Here is a 20407-nt window from a genome sequence, read left to right as displayed (position 1 = left end):
TGCCTCAGTCTGGCAGAAAGCTGAAGCCATAATAGTAACTAATTAACAGATATATTAACCTATATTGTGAATATTAACATATATAATGCTAATACATACGTTAAATTCTATTGTGTGGGACGCCAGGGGAGGTCCAGGTTGGAAATGAGGAGACATTTCTTCTCAGAAAGAGCAGTCAGGCATTGGGACGGGTTGCCCAGGGAGGTGGTGGAGTCACCGTCCCTGGGGGTGTTCAAGGAGAGGTTGGACGTGGTGCTTAGGGACATGGTTTAGTGGGTGACATTGGGGGTAGGGGGGTGGTTGGACCAGGTGATCCTGGAGGGCATTTCCAACCCTAGTGATTCTATGATTCTGTGTTGCATAACCTGTGGGACTTACCTCGCTTGGCTTTAAAGTTAGGTCACAGGAGTCAAGGACTGAAGGACTGACCTGTTTCGTAATGGCAATCTGGTACTAAACGGTGGGTTGTTGTTTTTTTTTAAAGAACAAGTTAGATAAACTGTCTGCCAAGATTTATTTAGGAAAAATAAGCACTGTTTTGGGTTAGAGAGAAGGAATCTTGGTCTATGTCTTAGAAAGGGATATTGGTCCAATGCTTGAAGTTTTCTCTTAAGACAGGCTAAAAGTATGTTCATTGTCCAAGCTGAGAAAGCGCAGATAAAAATCAGAAATAAGGAAAAGGGTTTTAGGCTTGATTTATGCTGTCCAAATGATTAAAAGTAAATTACAGGAAATTTATACTTGAGGTTTTTAGCCTGAGTATAGATGATAGTATTCTGGAGATTTCTTCCAGGGTACATAGATCTTCAGTAATAGTAAAGGACAAAAGGGAAAGAACGAGTTGAGGGTCGTGCGGAGTTCACCTTATAAACTTCCTGCAGTGATCTCTTAGTTTTTAGTTACCATCAAGAATTTCAAAGCAATATTTCATTGTGCAGTCAGCATCATGTGCTGGCTAACAAACGTTCAGTTTACTTTGATTTTGTTACATTCAATTTGTATATTGTTTTATTATCGTTTTTGCAATGCTGTTTTCAAAACCCAAGAAGAGGAGAACCTACCTGGGATATAACATTTCTGCTCTCAGCAGTTTCCCCAAGCAGGGAGGCCATACAAGAAGCCAGGAAGACTAAAATAGACGCCGCGTGCTTAACAGCAAAGTTATGGGAAACGTAAGGTGAGTTTCAACGTTAATTTGAAGCAGATTGTGCTTTTAAGTAAAGATATAATAAGTCCTAAAATGCACTAGGATGCATTTAAATGTGCTGGATAAAAATGCAGAGCAATTAAAATGGAAATTCAGACTTTCTGGTATGTTGTTTATTCCCCACAGGGGTAATGTTTTGGAGGAGCTGGTATGCCATTAAGAGTTCTGAGTGCCACTGGTACGGCATACTGAGTGTAACCGTTATGCTTTGACTTCTCATTTAAGCTCCTCGTCTCCCTAGCTTTCCTCTGTTTTAATTATGAAAGGCAGCCTTCCCTCCAGGGTGACTCTAGACAGGAACCTCGCACAGGTACGCTCATTATTCTTCTGGAGGAGCCTGTCCTCTCTGCTGCTGAAAGAAGGAGCCTAAAAGAGGGACTCAGCACCTTCATGAAATTTAGGTGACCTGAACAACTCCACTTTTTCTAAACTGACCGATTTTGGCCCCTGTTTATGAAACAGCCCTGCTGGAGGAAGGTGAATGCTTCCCAGTTTGTGCTTTTCTCCTTTTCACAGCCTACTGTCTGCTCAACTCACTTAGTACAAGCTCTTTTTATCTTGCCACATGCCTTTTTCATTGTTTGTGCAAAAATCTTCTGTACAGCTTGTGCTTAATAGAACAGCCTTATATCTCTTCACTTCACTGATTCCCCATCTGTTCCCCATCCAAACCAAAGCTGAAAATTTATCCTTTGCTTTGCATAAATCTCTTCAGCACTTCTTCCAGTGCTTTTATTACTTTCAATTTTAACTTTATAGCCCTGTGATAGACACTATATAAAATAGTTCTGCACCGGACCCCTAAATCATTAACTGGAAACAAATCTTCCTTCATTTAGGAGTTGTTCATTTTTAATCGAATGTATATGAGTTAAACACTTATTTTCAAACGGAGTTATATGTGTGTGATGTGTGTTCATAAGCATGGAGGGTAGTGCTGGTTTTTAACAGCATTAATTTTTAATTGATCATATAGAACATTTTTCCTGAGCCTTCCTATAAATTTGTAAGTGTACAAAAAGATGAACCAGGGTCCTCATTTGTTACCAGAGTAATTGTGCTGGATAATGATAGCACCTTCAGACAGATTAGGTCCCACATAGGTTCAGTAACCTTTGAATCATAAAGCAAGAGTAAAAAATGTCACCAAAGTATTACAAATCCGAAAGTTCGTTAAGCATCACAGAACTAAGTTTCCGAATTTTACAGCCAGCTTTTAGAGCTATTCCCTGAAACTAATTGTTTTGTCATCTGAAAGTTTATTTGCCTCCTTTTAGCTCCTCTGAACCAAGTGAAACTTGGCAGTCATTCGGGCGTGGAAGCTCCTTTCACTCCTGGTCTTCTCAACAGTCAGATCGATGGTTTTATAGAAAAGTAGCACATGAAAAATTAAAATGGTAGTGTGACAGGCTGACAGTGAAACGTCTCGTGATAATTACAAGTTCTGAGGCTTCTTTAATGCACATACTCGCTGATTTTATTAGGTGAGATTTTCACCTTCCAGAATTCTCCCTTTGGGAATTATTTACTGTTTGGGAATTCCCCTTTAGTGCAATGGCACTAAGGCATGGAGATGACAAAAGGTGGAGCAGGAGCTCGTGAAGCATGATTCTTCTGGCAACAAGGAAGTCCTTTTGAATAACGTATATCAAGAACTCAAAGAAGCTATGCAGTACAGACGGAAGTGTCTTGGTGTGTTATCAGCCTGTTAGGCTCAGTCCTCTATGTCTTTGATTTCGTATGTCTGCAGTGCAGGTCGGTACTGTGCAACATATTTTTTGTATTTCAGTAGGCTCACATTAAGTGGACCAAAGTGTGGGACTACCACCATTTCCCTTCGAAGACAGTATTTGTCAGGAAAATTTCCTTTAATTCTTCCTTTAGTTTATCCTAGATATTCCTATAAAATATATCCTTCCACCATTTCTAGTTAATTATAATTATTTTTTATTTTACTTGGCCACAGTACTTAGGGGGGAGGAATTACTTAAGGGGGGTATTCCCCCCCTAAGTATTCCTAAGTAATAACAAAATACTTAAGTATTTTAAATACCAGAAAATCATTGTGATACATGAGGGTGTTGGTGAAGTGTCTTTTGCTCCTTCAAAGTGCATTACATTATTTAGAAATATAAGGAAATATTAGGACAAATATACCGAGCTCCATTGTGTACCTGTGCTTGCCGCCTTGTTAGAAAGATGATTTCTTTGTCTCTGGGAAGACACTTGCGTGAAAGGACATTATTTATATCAGTGAATTGAATTATTCTGTTCCTATTGTGATTGCTGGCTGCATCACTGGGGTGACACTTGTGCCAAACTTCCCAATCCCATTAAGTGCTTTCAGATCATAGATCTGCCTTACTGATCCAGGACTGGTACGGGGTGAGGTATTATACCTGGATTTTAGCGTGCCTGTGCACTGTGAGGCTTGACATGGTTCCCAGGAGGGAAGAAAGACTCACCAGGAGCACTAACAAGACCCAAAACACATAGAGTGAAAAATAAGTCTTAATAGTAGATTAAATAAGTCTCACCTCATCTCTTATGTTTCCCTGATTGTACAGGATGAACCTTGCCGTGTTTTCTGCGGGGGCCTGTGCAGCGGTAGGAGGTGCTACGCCTCACCCACATGGCTGCTCACAACACTTTACTCATCTCATGGCATTTAGAGGACGAGAAGACTGGGAGTTCCCTTGGAAGTTCACTCGGTTCCTCTGTTACTTCTGTCACCGTCGTCGTGATGGCTGAATTTCCATGAATCTGTCTGTCTGCTCCTCAGATGTGTTGGTGTTACCCCTTGTCTCTGAGGGTGAGCTTCATCTGGCTAAGTGTAAGTGTCTGCATTCAGACCAGTCACACCAGCGCGCTTTGCAGTCAGAGGAATGGAATAGGCACTTAGTTACTGACTGAATAGGGATGGTTTGCCACGATCACTTTTAGAAATCTACAGTCGGACACGAGTGATCTGCTGTAGGAGTGCTTTTTGGTTTTATGATCCTACAGGAGTCTAGGTGGCAAGTTCGGTGTAGGCATCTGCATGTAGCCGAATGAAATTTGCATTCAGCGTCTTTGATCCTTAATTTACCTGGCAAGGCTTTTTTCTTTCTCTTCCGTGTGCCCATATAAATCTACATGCTGTGTAAGACAGTGAGACAGCGATGCAGCCATTTTAGTAGTTGAACGTTTTCATGTTAGAATTATGCATTTTTGAAAACATTGCAGGTTTCCATGGGACCCACTGGAACGGCAAAGAGAGCCTAAAAGTGCTTTCCTTTCTTATTTCGCTTCCCAGTTTTCCTCAACATAAATGCTCTTTAATTGCATTTTCTCATGCAACAAAAAGCATTTAGTTGCTTTTGTGGTGTCTGTACTCCCGTATTAGCCAGACTTGTTTTTACTGCATGATTTTTAGCATAATGTTGTTTCTCCCAGAACATTCTTACCACAATTAGGAACTAGTCTCTCCTCCAGTCCCCTGGCAGCCATGAATAACAACAGCGCTGATAAACTTCAGGCTAGGTCTGATCCTTCAGAAGAAATCATAAGGGTCCGACCAACCCTAGGACTTAGCTATTGTGTAACCATATCACAGATTTTACAGTTAAAATATATTGCAAGTAGTGAAGACAGCTTTCTAGTCGTTCAGTTTCTGACACTGCAGAACATCTTTGCATTGCTCCAGAAAAAAAAAAAGGATCATTAGTGGGTTTTGTTGAGAAATTATGTCACTCTGCTGGGTGGTTGCATTAGACTGCCCTTTTTGTAGGAGTGCCCTCCACAGACTTCTGAACTGTCAGTTCCATCCCTTATGATTATCTCTTGTGCTGCTTTGAATATTAATGGCACAAAGCCGTCCTTGTCTGCAGTGAGCACAATCCAAGAAGAGCCTACAAAAATGAAGCAAAAAAGAAAATGAGCGTACGGCTCTGGTTACATAAAATGCACAAACATGTTTTAAGAATTCATCCAGCACGTGAGCGGAGCAGGCTTCCCTTATGTACGCTAAAACCTTGTTATGTTAATGACATTAAGATCTGGCAGTCCCTGCTAAACACACTTTTGTGTAAATACAAAAGGAGGCTAAATAAAAGGTTTTGAGAGTTCTGAGGTATTTTACCCCTTATTTAAGTTAAGTTGAAAAACCAAGCATCTCTTTGTTACTTCTGATAAACCGTATCTCCATTTTCTGAAAACTCGGCCAGCCTTTCCATGCCAACTTTTGTTCCAGTGACATCTACTTCTGCTTATCCCTTTTGCTCATCTGCTGTTCCCAAATGATGAAGAGATCATCAAAACCTGAAAATTTCGTAAAGAAAATTATTGTGCTGTGTTGGTTTTACAGGGAATTTGGGATTTCCATGTCCTTCTTTAAGCCAAGATTGCTCAGTATGCTTACAAAGTCATACAGCAAATGGAACACGTTGCACCTTGAAGATGGTTTCCAGAAGATATCATGATTTTAAAAAGCTGATTTACAAAAGCTGATATAATAAAATTTATTGTCCTTCAATTTTTAATCAAATCTTTTCATAAAGAAGAGAATAAACAGAATCTGAATGACATTTTAAATCTGTTTCCTTTTAGGAAAGAAAAAAAAGGAGGCAAGATCAAACGACAAAGACATCAAAATCATTCAGGTTCATTTTCTGTATTACACAGAAGCAGAAAATAAATGTAGCCTCCTACACTTTGTTTTTTACCTTCCTTTGAAAGTTAGCTTGCAAATGAAGCTATATATACTTTTTTCTTTTTTTTCTAGTGATTCATCTCTTTCCTGTTGGACTGGATATTACAGCTGTTACAGAAAATAGTGAATTTTCTGTTTGTCTTTTGTTTGATTTGACATTTTGTGGAAAGAAAAAAACAGAAGAAAACACACTGTAGCAGCTGGTAAGCATTGTGGGAGCCCTTGTGTCATACATTTTCTTAGAGCGTATGATCCTGTCATTACTGAGCAGTGACATTGGCTGGGATCAGAGGTAAAGAAAGCCTTGTTATATTTTATTGTTCAAATTTATAATTTGGGGAGTTAAGATTGTGTTTTGAAAAGCCATGTTGAAAAGGAAAATGGAAAAAAGGAATGGGAAACCATGCTTAATTTTTGTCAACTGTAACAAGCCATGTTACTGGACAAAGCAAATCTCCCATGTACTATTAACAGAGCACCTCCCTGGCCTGCGACACTATTCCAAGTTGTCATGTCACCTGTTACATCATAAGGAGATTGTCATTCCAAACCGTGAATCTTTAATCTACTCTTAATACTTTCTTTCTAATTCTGGACAGTCTTCAGATTCTGTAAACCGTGGGCCTAGAAGTGGAAACTCTGCTGTCTGAGTTGATAGTTATATTATTGGTCAAATTGATAAAGCATACTCTTTTGTCATACTCCTAAGACTTTTTATTTCCACTCATTGAAATATTTGAAATTCTCTGTGCAATTGGTAACATTGCTTCGAAGTATATGCCCCAGAATACACTGAAGGCAGAAAAACCTTGTGCTGAATGTAATTCCCTTCTGCTACGCACAATTATTGGTACGATGACCTGCAGAAAAGAGAGACTTGTGTGTGCTAATACCGCGGCGCTATATGGCAGGCTATATTTAGTCCAGGTAATGGTATTACGGTCCTGGGCTTAATGCACACACGATGAGGCCAAGTTCATTGCTCGTATAACTCTTACGATCCTAATAGCCTTGCTGTGGGGGTATGAATGTGGTCTGCAGTTATAAGATTTTTTTTTTTCAATACATTCAATTTTAGGTTCATAGTTAGAAAATGCTGGGCTATCACTGCAGTACAAGCACACTTTTCATTATGTCCCCTTTAATTATACAGCATTAAAGGATGGGAGTGATATTTTTAAACATCAAACTTAATATTCATGCCTTGTGGCAAAGGAAAGATTTAGGAATATAAACCTCAACTGGTCATAACTGCAAAAAGAGCTGCATAACTACCTCTGCCCGGAACCTGATAATTTTGCAGGATTTTGGTGAGTTTTAGAAGGATTCTTCATTCAGTCTTTCTTCTTGCTGTCAACAAACAGACTCAATTTGTGAAATGCCAAGCAGCGCACTATACGGGTAGGGGGCATGTTAGGACGATTCTGAGACGGTTTTTTGATATCTCCCAAGTCTGATGGATGAAATTGAAGAGCAGAGTTCTGCAAACTAAATATTCAACCATTCCATAGAGCAGAAAATATGTTTTCTCTGGCCCATTATTTATTGTTTTCATACTGAATTGTAAACCTCGTTGTTTGTTATGGGTATTTGTTTCCAAAATCAAGAACTGGAAGTACAAGCCAAAAACGATGTCCTCCTAGCCCTGCAAAGCTACAGTGTGCTGTCGCAGAAGCCTGCTGGGAAATAACTCCGGTCTCTGCAGCACGTGGAGGGCTTTATGTGTGCCTCTACTGCACTGTACAGGCAAGAGAAATTCCTGACAAAAATACAAACATATCTTTATTATCTGCATATCCTGCATATCCATATTATCTGCTGGAACGACTATTGTCGGCCAGGGAAAAACTGAAATATCCCAATGTGCCTGGGATATAGGCAGCTTCCCTGGGCTGTGGCACATATGTAGCCTGTTTCATCAGTTAGCCTGTTATGTATGAGTCTGGTATGCAACTGTCATTATTTAGAACATTATAACATTACCACTGTCCTTTTTCATTTTGATTTCACCAAAAGTCAAATTAATTTCTCATAAAACTGTCTACTGATTAAGCCAGTGCGTCTCAGCCTGCCAGGGGCTAAGACAAGGGCCAAGACAAAGTTATTTGTGGATCCCTCAGTGCGGAAACAATGCAAGGAGATCACAATTATGGCCAACTACTGTGTACCATAAGATCATTATATAATAAGGCTGCGATGCAGAAAGCCATCAGAAGCATTGTAGAGAAATGGGTATGAGAAAGCAGTCTGCGTATTGCTGAAAAGCTAGCGGACATGGACAGGGATAAGGTAATTCAGAGACCAGTCGGGGCCTAGGTTTCCCTGGCCACTTCTGTCTTTACAGATTAATCAGTGGTGTTAGAAATGTAGGATTGGCAAATTAGAACATTGAGCATTGCTGTTTATCTTAGAATAAAATAATCCCAAATGCTGCACAATACATCTATATCATGTTCTGAGAATGACTTTTCCTCCAGCCTACTCTTTATTGTCAGGTGTGGGGCACGCTTGTGAAGATGGACAAGGCAGAATGCCAAAAGGGCTCGGAAGGAAGCATTTCTACTTCCAGATAACACAGTGGACTGATTATTTTCTCAGCCTTCCTCTGCAAAGGCATCCAATGTATTACTCTGGTAATAGGTAGTTCTGCAATTACTTAGCATTTAAGTGAATTTAGCTATCTCCATTTGCTACAGCATGGGGTAATTACCACAAATGCCTCATTTACACTAAAAATCTCAGTTGAAACCAGATACCAGAAATAAAAAGAACATACCATGTTTCATTTCAATAATGGGCAGATCAAACAGCTGCTGGACTAAATTCAAATGGATCTTGCCATCACAGAGGAGAACATCTTTTGTTTCTTCAGTAACTGCTCCATTTGAAAAACATTTCTTCAAATGCATGTATGTAAAAGAAAAGATCTTGTTAAAGGCTTAGCTGTTTTACCTGAATCCTTTTAACCATTCCCCTGCTCTCACTCTTTTCAATTCTTTCATTATTTTGCTTTTCCTTTCTCTGTCATTGCTACAGTTTAGAGATGGCACAATCATGCAGTGCAATTTGAGGCACAGAGTCCCACGGAAAGAGGTGTATGCCTCTTTGGCTTTTGCTTTCTGTGCTTACGTGGCACAAACTGCATCACCCCTTCATATAAAACACATTAGGCCACGTGTTCCTGTGGCCATTGGGTCTTTCTGGCTCAAGGGTCAGTTCAGTGGAAGGGAGTATTTCATGCCTACAAGGAAGTTGCTTAAGTCTTGTGCTACCAAAGCAACTGAGTACTCTGTTCAGTTTGCTTTGTATGCGTGGGTGTTTCGATACTCATTGTTCAGCTATTCCGCCCCAGTAAACCCCCCCATTTCTGGCACAGAGAATTGGAGAGAGCCTGTGCATAGAGACAGTCTCTCTGAAAAGCTGTTGTAGCAAGGTAGCTTGGGAATCATAAGGCTGGTCTTGATAAAGAGGGAATATATGGATTTAGTGCTCTAACATTCGCTAAAAAATATGCTTTTGAATATAAACATGGCATACTCAAGGTGGCACTCATGAAGTTTAGCTGGTCTTGAGAATTGGCACCGTTGTGTTCTGCCATTCAGGTTACTACAAAGTGCAAGGACCACAAAACAATATTGTTAATGTTGTCAGTGGAGTTAATTCATTCCATTTGTTATGGAATGAATACGTATTTGCATTTGCAATTTCCCATCTGATATCTTTTGAAAGTCAATCTTAACATGAAAACTCTCACAGTGACCATAAAACCATTCCATGTTGTACATTTAGAAGGGATCCAAGTTAATGTTTTAAAACATCTTGAAAAGAAGCTGTCTGTGCTAACTTCTTTTCTAGTCCTATCCTGTCTGTGTCTACTTCCTACCCTTGCATCTTCCTTTCTGACATAAAATTATGTTTGAATAAATTCCCAACTGCATCTTCTATTTCTGTACTTGGTAATCTGACATTTGACTAAATAAATCTCTTTTAATTGTTGTCTTTTCATTTCTAAATGTGCTGTCTTTTGACTCTCCCAGTGAACACGTGCTTTTTTGCTGTGCAACAACTTTTCTAAACCAGTCACTTCAATTTTTCTGTACGTGGTATGTATGCTCGCATGCAACAACACTGAACTCTGCAAGTCAGAATGTCTACCAAGCTCTACCTTAATTTGGCCATGCAGATAAAGTATTGTTTTTGTTTGTTTGTTTGTTTGTTTTATCAGATTGTTTTTTATTTATGTATTATGATTGATAGAAGATGTAAGAACTGTAAAAAATATCTTTCCATTAAAAACTCCCCCCAACTTGATGATGAGAAGGTTTTCTCATCTCTTTCCCTGTTCAAAACAGCCAGAAATTTGTTGTTGTGCAATTAATGGGGAAATACCGAAAGAATCCTTAGTCAAAGAAATATCATTTTCTTAGTCATAAACCTAGAGTAGCTTCTTATTACAGCTATAACTATATAAGAGAACTGTCACTTTTAGGTCACTTCAAATTACGAAGTACCATATTCTTTTGAACCTAAACATACTTAAAACTCAGTGGGCTGAACTGTCAGCTTGGCATTTACGTTCCCAAGGTGCTATTTGCCTGCTGCGTGTTGTGGGTTAGAACATCTGAAAACCACTTCATTTCCTTGATCTCAGGCTGAAATAACAGAGTTTATTCGAACCTGTAACTCAGTTAATGGATTATTAAAAAAGGTAGATGTCAACTGAGACAGGTACATTGCCTTGACCCAAGCCATTCCTTTTTTTTTCATGTAGATATGCTTCAACTCAAGAATAATCAGAAAACGATCTAGCAATGTCTCTGTCGACTTGAAATCCACTGAATGGAAATGTATATTTAGGATGACTTTGTTCTAGTTTGTTTCCTACTTAGCCTTTAAAGTTACAATTTTAATGGGTATTAGAAGTTGAAAACATTTTTGTGTATAAAAAACTACATGGCATCTCTTGTAAAACCCATGGTTTTACAGCTTTTCAAGTACAGACCTCAAAGCTTAAGTTTCAGAGGTGTTTGTCTTTCATCACTTGTGAGCATTCACATTAGCTGTTCTCTCTTTGTTGTATACTTCTGTTTATAATGACAAACTTGATCACATTTACATTTTATTTTTTTCTGCTGACAAGTTCAGTCAGGTCCAGGATCGTTCAGTTTCGAGCTTCTAATTATTTAGCCTCTTTTTGTTTAATGGTGGGTTTAAGTAACGATAATGTTCCTCTTTGAGGAATATGTTCACTCACATCACCTACATTAACTGAATTAACTTCATGCTCTTTTGAGAGGTAGGTAACTCTTTTTATTCCCTTTTTATAGATCAAACCATTACACAGAGATTGACCTTGAGAGATTCACTCACCTTAGTACTTGCCATTTGCATGTGTTGAACAAAGGACCATTTTCTAGTCAAATTTTAATTTAATCCACCACTTCCTAAAATATGTATGTTTTGCTGTGTTGCTGTTTATCTCCAACAGAAGCCAGAGGATTTCATATTAATTTTCATATTAAAAGCTCTTATTGTTGGTTGTGTTATTTTAAACCAAAGTTTATTGCTGGACTAAGAACACATTAATCACAGAATAAACAACTGTATTTTCCCATACTTGAGTGGATATTTTCAGATAAAGTTTCTGCAGCCAAACTCCTGTAGTCTATCAGGTCCAGCCCTCCCTCTACAAAAATCCAACAGAAACAAACCATCGATTCAAGAATTGCTTTCCTTCAGCTGTGTCAGCCTGCCCCTTGACCATTTTATAGCCTACAAAGGATCTCCTGGGCTGCAGCCAGCCAGTCGCACTGTTGACAATTTGTCTTTCAAAACTCATGGTTTGGAGCACAAAGAAAATCATTGACTGAGGCAAAAAAAGGCTCCTGGATTAGGTGCTATACACCATAAAAACAGACAATAAACAAGCACGTCTCTTCTAACTTTTTTGATTCCCACTGAGCAGCCAGCTAGTCCTGCCTCTTGATCCTTTTCACTTCTTGTCTTTTATTTCCGAATGCGCTGCCTACAGTTACCTGGATGCTGAGATCGTCCTCCTGAGCTTAAATTCAACGACTGATGAAACAGTGACGTAAATCAGGATATACTCCAACCAACAACATTTTTACTACCCCTGGGTTAGTAACTGATTGCAGTTTGAATGCGTCTTTCCTGCACGTGGATGTCTAGAAATGGAAACTGTCCCAGATAAGGCCTCACATCTGTGTTGCCCCCGACTGCATTTCTTGTTGTATGCACCTCACCGATGCATCCATAGCCTTGGTTTTTCCATAAATGTGTCGTTTTCCTAATTCATTGTCATCTTGCAGTCACTTAACACGTGCAAGCCTTTGTCTTCCTCAGTTGTTTCCAGCTAATGAATATAGTTTATAGCAGAAAATCCTGCTGTTTATCCTGGAATTTCCACTATGCACTTCATATGAGTTCATTTCAATCCATGTTTCTTATTCTAGATGGGAAGGTCATTAAATTACAGGTGTGATATCCTGATCCTTTATTGAAAATACTCTGGACTTTATGCCATAAGCAGATTTTATTGGCATATCTCATCAAGTTATTAATGAAACTTTAAGATTGGCCTGAAGACCAATCATGTGAAATCCACTAGAAAATTTCTTCCTTTTTTTTTTTAAATATATATATTAATAACTGTTTGCTATCCTCTTTCCAGCTAATTTTTTAACCATCTTATATTTCTTCTATTAATCCCAATCCCAGTATTAATCTTGCAGTTGAACAAGTAATTTCCCCCGTGGCACGATTTCGAGTGCTGTACTGAACTACAAGTATTTTAAATACTCTTCCTATCCTTTGTGTTAATAATCTCTTCTTTACAAAGGAAAGGTATCAGGTTAGTCACATCTGTGCACTGCAAGACAAATAAGGGCTGCAGTTGCCTAGAACTGTGTTTTCTTTTCTTAAACCCTTGATTTCAGCTCTTTGAGTTGTGCTTCAGTGATAATTTCAGTTCCGAAACCCCGATCCCTATTAGTCAGCTCACTTTTGCCTTGCCCCCACACTCATTGTGTGGGATGCCAAAAAAATGGTGAATTATATAGACATGGGGGATCTGACCAAGAAGACAACAAAAAGAGAGCTCGGTGGCTACGGAGGAGCACTGAAGAGGAAGGAGAACTATGATTTCCGACACTCAGAGGGCTCCGTCACAGCCTCATGCAGCATTGCCACGGGTACCGCCAGTGAGGTTTGGCAGCCCGTGCTGCTTCCCTCTCCTGCCCTGACTTCTGCTTCTGGGATCCCGGTTTGATTTCTGGCGGATCGTGGTTTTATGTTGGTGGAGCTCTCAATAGCTCAGCATCTTCACATGGCCTTATGTGGGACGTTCCAGCTGCAACCCTAATTAACCTGTCAGGGAAGAGTAAGCCTGTAAAATATTTGAATTAGAAGAGATTTGAGGTGCTCAGGGGTGCTCAGGGGTGCTTAAATCCAGCTCAGTTTGCATTTATAGCACGCAGAAGGACATGTGTGATGTGATGCTAGCATTTCTCTGCTCTTGGCTCCCTGTTCATAGTTCTGCAACTAATGTTGCAGGTGCCTTGTCATCTAAGGCATGCCCTTTGTCATCCTCCTTGATCTTTGTTTGGGATTTTTGTTTGTTTGCTTACTCAAACCTCTACTTGCTTTGCACAGTACAAAAGCCTGGCTTCATTCTTGGCATTACATTTGTCTATGTCTCTGACACCCAAATGATCTGGCCTAATGAAAGGTGTTACATCTCCACAACAAACCCTACTTGCCTGCTGCTGGTCACCTTCACAACACTGTCGTCAGAATTTGTTCTTAACAGATTCCTCAACCTTTGCTCAAAATGCTATCCATGTATTAATCACCCCTTCTCTTGACTACTGCAGGTCTTTTATGGTCATCCTAAATCTCTTCCTTCTAAACTTCAGGCTGGCTGACTAGTTTCTTACTTCAGGGAGCGGTCATAACGCCTTCCTCTTCCATCATTTTCATGGCTTTCTTTCTATTGCTCGACTCGAGTCAAAATTACCCTTTGGATTTCCAGAAGGTTCGTGGTCTTATCACAGCTGATCACTGCAGCCTGCTTTCTCCTTATCTCTTTGCTCATTTTACTGTCACCCCCTCCCTTCTTTATCTCTACTGCACGTATTTGGATCAGCAAATTTATTGCCGTGTGTTTGGATCCCTTCAATTCATCTCCCAGCTCTGTGTAAAAGTTGTTTATTTTGTAGCTGACCTTGGCAATAAAGTTTCCCATAGTGAACTGTAGGAAGATACTACAAAAGTACAAATTGTCTTGTCTCTAATTATTGGTGAATGTTAAGGAAAGGAAATAAGGAAATCCTGTTGACTAATTGCTGAAAAGATATTTATTTCCTGTTTAATCAGGCAATATATGCTTTCAGGGATGTAGATTTTTGACATGATACTGCTTGTGAGCAAAACGTAGGAGTTCTTAAGACAGTCTTCAGATTAAGAAGAACCTTGTTCCTCCTGGAGAGATTTCCCTAAATGCCATTATTTCCAAATCCAGATTGCCTTTATTTCCACTCTAATTAGCTTTTGAATGAGGCTAGTTTAAATATTCTGCAGCTGTTTCTTTTCTGGGGGAAATGGATGATAAAAGCATCTTTTTGCAAGATGAAACAGAAACAAATCTGTGGCAGATCTTCATCTCTCTCTCTCTTTTATTTTTTCCCCTTGTTAAATAATATCTTCTTATTGCGTCTGTCTGTCTGCCCTCCCACACTAGCCTGAATCACAAGTCTGTATGTGATGAAAGAGCAATAATATTTGCTTTTCAGGGTTGAATGATCAAATCACCTCTGGTGGCTGGATGCTATTACACAAGTGATAGTGCAGTGACATTTCCGAAGTGTGAGTGATCATGTTTTTCTTTTATGGCTGTGGGCTACACAGAATATAAATTCTGGTATTGCCGCATGGACATGACTTCAGAGAAGTTGTGGGCAGGCTGGCACTAACAGAATAAAGATTTTGAAGACTATTTAGTAAGCAGACTTTCTGAATTATTAAGCAATGTGCATTCTGGTTTATATTATGGTTTTCTAAGCACAACTGGAACCTTTATGTACGTCAATAATGCTGCTGCACAGCAGTGTTCGTCATTGCCTGTTAATTATTGCTATATTTTTATCTATAATGGTTTAAACTTTGTTTTTAATGTGTATGGCTATGTAGTACTGCTCATTCTACTTTACAGTAAAATTTCTCAATCAAGATCGAGCCTCTGCTGCGCTGGGGGTTGCACAAACACCTGACCCAAAAAGTTGACAGATAATGGCCATATTATTGACTGGACTGCAGCTCCTGAAGTTTAGAATGTTTTCCACAGGCTGATATTTATTTACAAGGCAATAAAGCTATTTCCTGACTTTCTGCACAGTGAACAGAGAGCCTGGCTGGAGCCCATAGCCCAGCTGGTCCCTGAGCTCGCAGGGCGCTCCTCAGCTCCTGCAGAAGGAGCGAGGTTCAGATGTCTGAGTCCAAACTAATCAAAAGAACTATTTTCTGAGAAAATTATTAGCTGCCTATAAAGCAAATATTTCCCCGTCTGTCTGGAGGCCTTTTGCCATCAGTCTATTTTTCATTAATTTTTGGCATCATTATGTGATGCTGTTAGATTTCAGAAGAGGGGCTGAACTACTCGAGACATTACATGTGAGACTTACCCAGAAGATCTATGTGTAGGGAAGACATCAAGTGGCACTTTCTGAGTCATTATAGTGTAGTACTAGAGGGGCTTTCTGCTGACTCAATGTGAAATTAACCTGTTTAGATAAATAAGAGACTTCCTTTTTAAATCTAGTTACTTTGGCAATATTTTAGACACACTAGTTTTATTTCTTTATTATTATTGTTATTTATTCACAAAGAAGAAATCAGGAAAATTAATTCTTACTGCTTGGGTAAGCCAACGTGCATGGTGACTTCAGATCTTAGATTAATGTTAAGTGTCACGATCAGAACTTCTCTTTGGAAAGGTTAATCCAATTGAATCAGAGAGATGGGACTACTTGTTAAATAAAGAAGTTGATTTATATTAAAAAATAAGAATTAATTTGAACATGCTGGGGAACAGAAGATATTGCTTCTTGGTAAATAAATTCCTAAATTATTTAAAATAGAAAACTTTTTACCAGAATTTGTATAATATATTCAAGTTAAATTATTGACTAATTCAGACCAAAAGCTTTGCTTTTACCCAGTGTACTTAGCATACCATAATCTGCTAAAATGCCAAGTAAACAATTGTTAACAATTAATGAATATGTTTAAATCGAGTCACGATTCCCTTAATGAGTGTTTAAGGAGGGGTGCTTAAATATCTGTATGGATCCCTTTCAAATAAAAGGAGGTTGTTATTGTACAACGAGTCAAATTTGTCTAAGAAATACATACTGCAGCAGCAGCATTATGAAATTAATGTATTACTTGACTTGATTCTGCTTATCTTGCAACAGATAATGCATTTGCAACTGGCATCGACATCCTGAAAGGAACCCCAGTTCTAGCAGCGACGCCAATAGAATCAGGATGACAAAAGTATTATCAGTATAATATCAGTATTACTGGTAATAATACTAAGAATAAACACAAGAAATAATTGCACAGCCTATGTTCCCTGGCTGAAATTCTTATTGAAGCCAGCAGGAATTTTGCTAAAATAAGGGTGGGATAGGAACATGGTGATTTGACATTCATCTAATTATTTAACAAAATGATAATTGCATACTGACAGATATTTTTTCTGAAAATTTGAAGTGATAATACTTTTTGCAAATTGATTATGTCCGGTTGTATAAAGATTAACAGTGAGACATTAAAGTAGAAATAAGTCGGCTTTGTATCATTCCCACATGAATTTTCCATAAGCTGGTATTCAGTACTTTGTTTCAGCCTTCATGAGAGTCTAGCTACCTTCAAACTTTGGATTTGAGCTCAGGTTTGAATTTATTAGGTTTCTGTTGGGGATGTCTACTGATGGCTGCTCATAGGCTCATCTCTACACTAAACTAACACACAAACCTTTTTGTACATGTAACCACATGGCTTTGTCCTTATTTGATAGATGCCCACAAAATCAGCTAATATCCAAGACACTTTTGCTTAGAAGTTTTGCAAAGAATACACACAGATCTCCCACATGAAGTATCCTCTAAATCCATGTTATCCTTAGTTCTTATTTCAATGACAAAATACCATTTTAAATTAAGCTTGATGCCAACTGCAGGTTACATTTCTCATGGGTTGGTAAGAATTAAACTGCATCCTATTGATCTAAAGCTATATAAATAAAACATTGTTTTAAAGTTCAGTGGCTTATCACCATATTTGTAAGTTGATGAAAAAATTACCTGATACGTGATATGAACAACCGGCGGTTCCTGTGAACACGGATAGGCTAAAGATACCCTTCTCCCATTTTTAGCAAGGTCTGTTATTTCAGAAAGACTCAGCTGTAACTCATTGAAGCTGCCGCAAAGTCTCTCTAAATTTCTAGATATGTGACTCATTCCTCTTTCACTTGGCAAATTGTTATTTTTAGAGCTCGATGTTTCTTGGATCACACTGAACTGTACTTTAGGGGAAGCTGGTCTACTGGAAGGCCTGGCAGGTGTTCCAAAACCAAGAAGAGCTATTGAACGATTGATAGGTTCAGCATCCAAATTTTCCAAGGCAACGGAGGCATCACCTGGGAGCTTTTTCTCATCCAGGTCACTAAAACTTGAGGAAGAACTCTGCTCATAACTAGGGCTCTTCACTTCTTCAATGAGTCTTCTCCTGCCACTAGGAGACTGAATAACTGTGCTTCTTGGTATTAACAGCTCCCTGCTTGGAGCTTGGTCTTCCATGGCAAGATTTTCAAAGAACTTCCTTTTTCCAGGTATGTTCACAGAGGATACAAAGCTATAAAGCATATGTTGCTTAGTGTCTGGTAGTGCTGAGGAATCTTCTTCCAGCATCAGTTCTTTGGTCATCAGACGCATTACGTACCTGTCTGAACTCGAAGAGGGAATGACGTTAGGCTCGGGGAACTTTTGCTTCCCGATGAGAATCAACAGGAGCTTATCGGTCAAAAAGCACAGGCCCTTTGGTCTTTCATTTTTTTCCAGCTGGATTTGTTGAATATGGGGCATGCAGGAAGAGGTCACTGAATACACCAAAACAATGTTAGAAGTATTAGAGGCTACTGCCACAATCTGAGCTCGAAGGTCAAAAGCCATTATGTCAGGAACCAGAATACCTGGGATGTTGACTTTTCTGGTGGTGGTTACCTTTCTCTCGAAAGTCACCAAGATCAGGTAAGAAGAATCTTGGCCATTTATTGTTGCAGAGTCTTTGCGTTTCAGAGTAATGAGAGGACCGGGATCAGACCGCCGGTGGTTTGCAAGGATGTGGGTTAAATCTACAGGACCCGATGAAGAAGAAGCTATTGAATCAACAGTGCCTGACCTGTCTGAATCTGTGGACCTTCGTCGCAGGTCCATGGAGTATTCCTCATCACCAAACACCGTAGACTGTGAGATTAAAGAACCAGTTTCGGTGCCAGATGGCGTATCAAACATAATGCCCGCGTTCAAACCGCAGATGTTATCTAAAGGAAGCTCAGTAGCTACAGCAATTTGGAAATCCAGTGTGGCTTCCATAGCACAGATATAACCTCCCACGTCGAAGACGGGGCAAAAGGAGCAGACATTTAGAGTTTTCTGAGCATCATCCCAAATATAGGAATGCAGGGCACTGCCTATAGCAATTACCAAACGATTGCCATCCTTAGTCCAGCAAGCGCAGTGAATAAGCCCACTGCTTTTGATGTCTGCCTTAACCCTACTATTGTCCGTACGAACAGCGTGCAAGACTGAAGCATCTCTCTTCGTAAGCACAGCCAAGACCTCCTGTTTTGGATGCCACACGCAGCCCTGGGAAAGCAGTGGAAACGGCTCACCAATTTCACAGGTCTGAGAAACCAAGGGTTTGTTCTTCTCGGCAGTGCTGCAGCCCAGCTGCCAAACGCTAACGTGCTTTTTGTGCTGAACAGCGAGCAGAGCTGGCGTCTCTGTAGAGCAACACGGGCCCCAGTAAAGCCCATGCACGTGTTCAAACTGACCGACAACACTCGAGTCTCCAAACTTCAGCTCTCCGTTCTGGTAGTACAAGGCAGTCAGTACCACTTGCTTCCCATCTGTCCAGGCGATTCCATGCACGGGGTGGATGGCTTGATATAAAGCATTGAGACCAGTTCTCAGCAGCTTTGCCTTTCCCAGCTCCATCTTTTTAGGTTTTCTGTCTACTGGTGATTGTTCCAAAGTAGAAAATCCATGGAATTCATTTGCAGACCATGATGATGAAAAAAAAAAATCTTTTATTTCATTCCCTTCCTTTGCAGAATCAAACTTTTTTTTTTTTTTTTCTGCTGATTGTCGCTGAGCCTAGATTGTGAATGCCTTCCCAGTAAGCCTGCAGCTGCTCTTCTAAGTATAAATCCATGTCAAAGCTGCTTTTGCTATGTCTTTTCCTGGGAGGAGTTATCATCTTCATGTGATGGCTAACAAGGTTTAACCAATTACTGTACGTTTTCGTAGAAGTCTATTTTTAACTCTTCACTGCTGGGTGTGTGTTTAAAAATAGCATTTAATACCTTGACCTTCAGTGAATGAAGGTCCTTGGTGAACGCTGGAGAGAGATCATATGCTGTTAAACCTAAGTATTAAGCTACAGCCTGAAATAATGACCTAACACTTCTTTCAACTAGCCTTTGAAGGGTAAAAGAAGATTTAAATATATCCGCGAACTGCGCAAGGCAGATTGCAATCTCTGATGGACAGCGCCTTTCAGGGATACAAGGCCCTAAGTGGCTGTGAAATGAAAGGAGAAAAAAGAAATCCTGTTCTGTTCTGTTAGTAATTACAGGAAGATGAAGGAAGGTGAAATTAAATATATATATCTATTCTAGAATCAAGGACAGCTGATTAGTGTTCATTTTACCGGGTTGGATTTCCTAGCTACAATCACGTATTGATTTCTTTCTTGGCCTTCCCAGCCACCCATATGTGAGGACTCTTCCCTCAACATGCAGCCAAAATGTATTGCTGAAAATAAATGTTCAGGGTGAGATCCCGTACTCGGAGATAAGCAACCATTGCTATTAGAAATGCCCTAGGATGCCTGGGACAGCCAAGGGGGGCTGGCAGGTAGGGCACAAAGCTTACAGAAGAGCAGTGCCACCCCGAGTGGCAGTTGGCAGCACACAGACCGTCCCTAAATAGTCCCGAGACCATCAAAAGTGGTGTTAGAGGCTTACAGGCAACTGGATCCCATCCTCAGCGTCTTTATGTGGTTCTGGGTTTGCTGCCAATTCCCTTCTGCTTTGTTGCAACTCTTGTCTTTTGTGATTTTCGTGACAAAATAATGTGAATTATTTCACATTATGCAAAGAAGGGTTTCAAATGATTGGTGTCATAACCACAGTTAAAGGTTTA

The 20407-nt window shown here is 39.6% G+C and overlaps 1 protein-coding gene across 1 annotated transcript; it reads right to left on the bottom strand.

The window, feature by feature from the left end:
• Positions 1 to 4925: 4925 nt before the first annotated feature.
• Positions 4926 to 19331, bottom strand: LOC310896916 (WD repeat and coiled-coil-containing protein-like). Its single transcript, XM_083829853.1, has 3 exons — positions 17282 to 19331; positions 8674 to 8794; positions 4926 to 5097 (listed from the first exon to the last, which is right to left on the bottom strand). The coding sequence occupies exons 1-3, from the start codon at positions 19196 to 19198 to the stop codon at positions 4931 to 4933; spliced, it is 2205 nt and encodes a 734-aa protein (XP_083685979.1). The 5' UTR covers positions 19199 to 19331; the 3' UTR covers positions 4926 to 4930.
• Between the last annotated feature and the right edge of the window lie 1076 nt (positions 19332 to 20407).

Source organism: Anser anser (genome assembly GCF_964211835.1).
Source record: "Anser anser genome assembly, chromosome: 3".
NCBI classification, from domain to species: domain Eukaryota; kingdom Metazoa; phylum Chordata; class Aves; order Anseriformes; family Anatidae; genus Anser; species Anser anser.
Note: the sequence above shows the minus strand (reverse complement) of the source record. Positions and strands in the feature narration are given on the sequence as shown.

What these genes read in the sequence shown, in the direction of transcription:
- LOC310896916 (XM_083829853.1), bottom strand. Translation starts at nt 19,198, where the DNA reads ATGGAGCTGGGAAAGGCAAAGCTGCTGAGAACTGGTCTCAATGCTTTA. An exon ending in TTGTTCATATCACGTATCAG is followed by an intron (nt 8,795 to 17,281) that starts GTAATTTTTTCA and finishes ATGCATTTGAAG; the next exon opens with AAATGTTTTTCAAATGGAGC. An exon ending in CATTATTGAAATGAAACATG is followed by an intron (nt 5,098 to 8,673) that starts GTATGTTCTTTT and finishes TCATTTTTGTAG; the next exon opens with GCTCTTCTTGGATTGTGCTC.